Here is a 3874-nt window from a genome sequence, read left to right as displayed (position 1 = left end):
TGTGGGGCCGGCCGGCTGGCTGGCTGGCTGGCCAGCCGGCTCCGGGGAGGCAGCGGCGGCGGCGAGGCCCGGCTTCCTCCCCCCCGTCGCCCGCCAGCCCGCCAGCTGGTCCGAGGCGGCGGCAGCGGTGGCGGCGTTGCAGAGCGTCTCCTGCGCATGCGCAGGAGACGCTCTTGCACTTTCGGGGGGATTTAAACATCCCCCCGAAATTTTTAAAAACTTTTTTTATTTTTGTGCACACGTGGGGACTGGCCCACGTGTGCACAAACCTCCCCCGGCCCCCCAGCTGCCCCCTCCGTGCTGATTTAAGTATCCGCACGGAGGGGGCAACTTCAGCATTAGTATAAGGATGATTTTTTAATTGTGTCTGGTAACATGTTCAATAAATAAATTTCTGGTGTTAATGGGAGATTGATTTTTAGCTGCATGGCGTTTTTTAAATGGTCCAGTTCTTCTTTTGTAAAATGGCGATGGTCGCCACAAGTTCATCCCGTGACCGCCGTTAACATGTTGTTCAGGCCTTAGTGGGTCGGCTTATCTTATGAAGAGTGGAGAACCAGGTTGAGAGCACAATGTCTCGGTTCTCTTTTCAGGCCTTCCCTGGACGTCTGTGCAACAAGTGCCAGAACCAAGAGAGCTACATGGCTAACTGTTTGTCAGCTGCATGCTCTGGAGTGCGTGGGAAGACTGTATACCTTGGTCAGCAAGGAAAACTGCATAACGGCCAATGCGGCCGAGAGACCTTGTGGCTCGTGCCACTTGTGGGAAACGTGTGACGGTAAGAGACTCCAACCCTTCCCCTCGACCATGTGCAAGACCCTAAGTGTAGATACTTCAGCCTGCACCAATACCCATATGATGATGCATTTGAACCAGTAAGTACAAAGAGACCAGGTGCACTTATTCTCTGCCTCTGACACTCGGTGGCTGTTGACTGGGAAGAATGGTTGTCCGGCCTCTTAGGAGGGGCTTGGACTGGTTCTCAGTTTGGCCCAAGCATAGCCCATGAGGAACATTCTGTTGGGGTTAACTGGTGTAATTAGTCCAATTCCCACTAGCTAGGTAAAGGTAAAGGTTTCCCTTGCTCGAAAGCTAGTCGAATCTGACTCTGGGGGGGGGTGCTCATCTCCGTTTCCAAGCCGAAGAGCCAGTGTTGTCTGAAGACTCCTCCATGGTCATGTGGCCGGCATGACTAAACGCCGAGGTGCATGGAACATTGTTACCTTCCCACGAAAGCAGTACCTATTTATCTACTTGCAATTTCTTGCTTTCATACTGCTAGGTTGACAGGAGCTGGGGCCAAAGATGGGAGCTCACTTCGTCACACAGCACTTGGGTCTCAAACGGCCAAACTACAGACCTTCTGGTCTGCAGCTCAACGTCTTAACCTCAGAGTGCTTTAATAAAGCTACAAACGCAGCAGCGTCACTTTACCAGGTTACCCAGCTGACAAAGCTACACAGAACCTCATTGCAAGTTTAACAGAGAAATACCTCTCTCTTTATTAAATAACTACACTTTTGGATACGAAAGAATAGGGACAGGACAGAGTACTAACTTACTAGCTAAGGATGGAAGCAGATGGCAAGGATGGAAGCAGATGGTGCCAAGACATGGTGTATGTCATCCCTCTTGGTGTGTGCAGGGAGAGAGTTTGTCACCATCTGAGAGAGTGAACAGAAGGGAGGACATTGTCCCTGAGAACACAATCTACATATCAATGTGGACAGTGGCAGAAGAGTAAAGACAGGAAGGAAAGGCCAGTGTGCCTATCTAGCTATCTACTATCTCTTGCCACGACGTCTGGAGGCTGAGGCAGGGACATCGCACCTGGAAATTCCAACACATTTCAGTGGGCTGCAGACTGTCATTGCTGACTGGGGCAAAACCTGTTCCCTTCCCTCAAAGCATGACAGACCTTTGCGCACACATAGATTGGGGCAGGGGTTCACAGCCTGGTGCCTGAGGGTGCCATGGTGCCCGCCAGCACCTTTCCTGGTGCCCACCAAGTGTTTTTAGAAAGTGGGTGGAGCCAAGTGGGTCTTCTGCCCAGCAAGGCTTCTGATTGGCTGTACAGATTTTTAAAACTAGCTTTGGCAGCAGCCACCACCACAACACAAGGTCTTCACTGTGTGACTGAAGGAAAGCTGTGGCAGCCATTTTGTGGCTGGCTCCACCTCCTGCGGCAGCCATTTTGTGGCTGCACTCACCACACAGTGTCAGAATCCTGAAGGTGCCCGTGGGGTCAAAAAGGCTGGGGACCCCCGGGTTAGGGAATGCATGGCATGAACTCTCACTCCCCACCCCACCACGATGGTCATTCACCTTGCAGCAGGCTATGAACTCTCCAGAGGGTCAAAGCTGGTTGGGTCCCTTCTGAGTTTGTGATCTTAGAGCTGGATGAAAACCCCCGAGGAACAAGACCTCACACCCTCCCGACACAGCTTGTTGTGCTGGCAGACTGCCCTTACAGCTAGGACCATCTTGCTCCACTGTTTAATTTAAACCAATAGCCTCTGGTCTTTTATTGAATGGGTCAGGTAGGCCCTTCTGAGTTTGTGATCTTAGAGCTGGATGAAAACCCCCGAGGAACAAGACCTCGCACCCTCCCGACACAGCTTGTTGCGCTGGCAGATTGCCCTCACGGTTAGGACCATCTTGCTCCACTGTTTAGTTTAAACCAATAGCCTTTGGTCTTTTATTGAATGGGTCAGGTAGGCTATTTTTAAGCCCTTTTACGTATTTGAAAACCCACTTCACATGCCCAGTTTGGTGTAGTGTTTAAGGGTGGCGGACTCTAATCTGGAGAAGTGGGTTGATTCCCCACTCCTTCACATGCAGCCTGCTGGGTGACCTTGGGTCAGTCACAGTTCACTCAGAGCTCTCTCAGCCTCACCTACCTCACAGGGTGTCTGTTGTGGGGAGAGGAAGGGAAGGAGATTGTAAGTGCTCTGAGACTCCAAGTGAAGGGTGGGATATAAATCCAACCCTCCTCCCCCTCCCCTTCTTCTCCTCCTTCCTCTCCTTCTTCATCCCTTCCTCCTTCTCCGCCTCCTCCTCCTTCTCCCTGCCCTTCTCCTCTGCATCTTTCAGGCTTTGCCCTTTCATTTGTTGAGCCCACACTGTTCAGTCAATTGCTGGTCTGATTGTCCTCTCCGTGGGTTAACTTGCTGGTTTGTGGCTGTCGTTTAGATTCCACCAACAAATGCACGTGCAGACAAGATGGGGCCTGCAGCAGCGATGGAATAAGCATCTGTGTGCAACTGGATGGCAGTGCTGCCCAGCAGACGATGACGGAATGCGAGGCCGGCCTCCTCAGGTGCCGTGGGAGTCACTTCACCATTGTCAGCATAAGACCCTGTGCCGCTCAGAGGTCCTAACAGAGTTTTTTTTTTAATGGCACTGAGATAACCCAGTTGCATCAGTAGCGGGCAGCAGTCGCAGCCTTCTGTGCAGCAAAGAGGGCCAGTGGGGGTGGGTGGGAATGATTATTAAACCAAACAGAATGCCCATCGAAAGGCAAATTATGTGAGGAGGGAAGTCCGGCCCCCGGAGGTTCAAATGAAGCCCCTCACCCCCAGAATGCCGTCAGAGGGGCCAGGCCACCTAGCATCTAGGGTGCAAGGGAGGTTTCACCCATATCCCCCAAGTGCAGCACTCATATTTTCACCATAGGAGCCAATTCATTCGTATGGGGAAGCATCAAATAACGTGATTGGCAACAGCAAGAAGATTGGTATTAAATCAGCCTTCTGATCTCTGAGGGCAAAGTCTGTCGTTAACTGTGCAGCCTTATACTTAAGTTCTGTTTCTTACAGTGGAATCCTAAGCAGAGGTAGCCTGTTCGAAGTCCACTGAAGTCTATGGTCTTAGA

The 3874-nt window shown here is 51.5% G+C and overlaps 1 protein-coding gene across 1 annotated transcript in view; it reads left to right on the top strand.

Moving 5' to 3' along the window:
* Positions 1–3874, top strand: part of C7 (complement component 7) — a 49547-nt gene extending 45673 nt beyond the window's left edge. The window contains exons 17-18 of the mRNA XM_015409328.1: positions 594–778; positions 3193–3874. Of these exons, the coding sequence (XP_015264814.1) occupies positions 594–778; positions 3193–3380 (373 nt within the window). The 3' untranslated portion in view covers positions 3381–3874. The remainder of the gene's footprint in view (positions 1–593; positions 779–3192) is intronic.

Source organism: Gekko japonicus, unplaced genomic scaffold (assembly GCF_001447785.1).
Source record: "Gekko japonicus isolate JY-2015 unplaced genomic scaffold, Gekko_japonicus_V1.1 scaffold650, whole genome shotgun sequence".
NCBI classification, from domain to species: domain Eukaryota; kingdom Metazoa; phylum Chordata; class Lepidosauria; order Squamata; family Gekkonidae; genus Gekko; species Gekko japonicus.
Note: the sequence above shows the minus strand (reverse complement) of the source record. Positions and strands in the feature narration are given on the sequence as shown.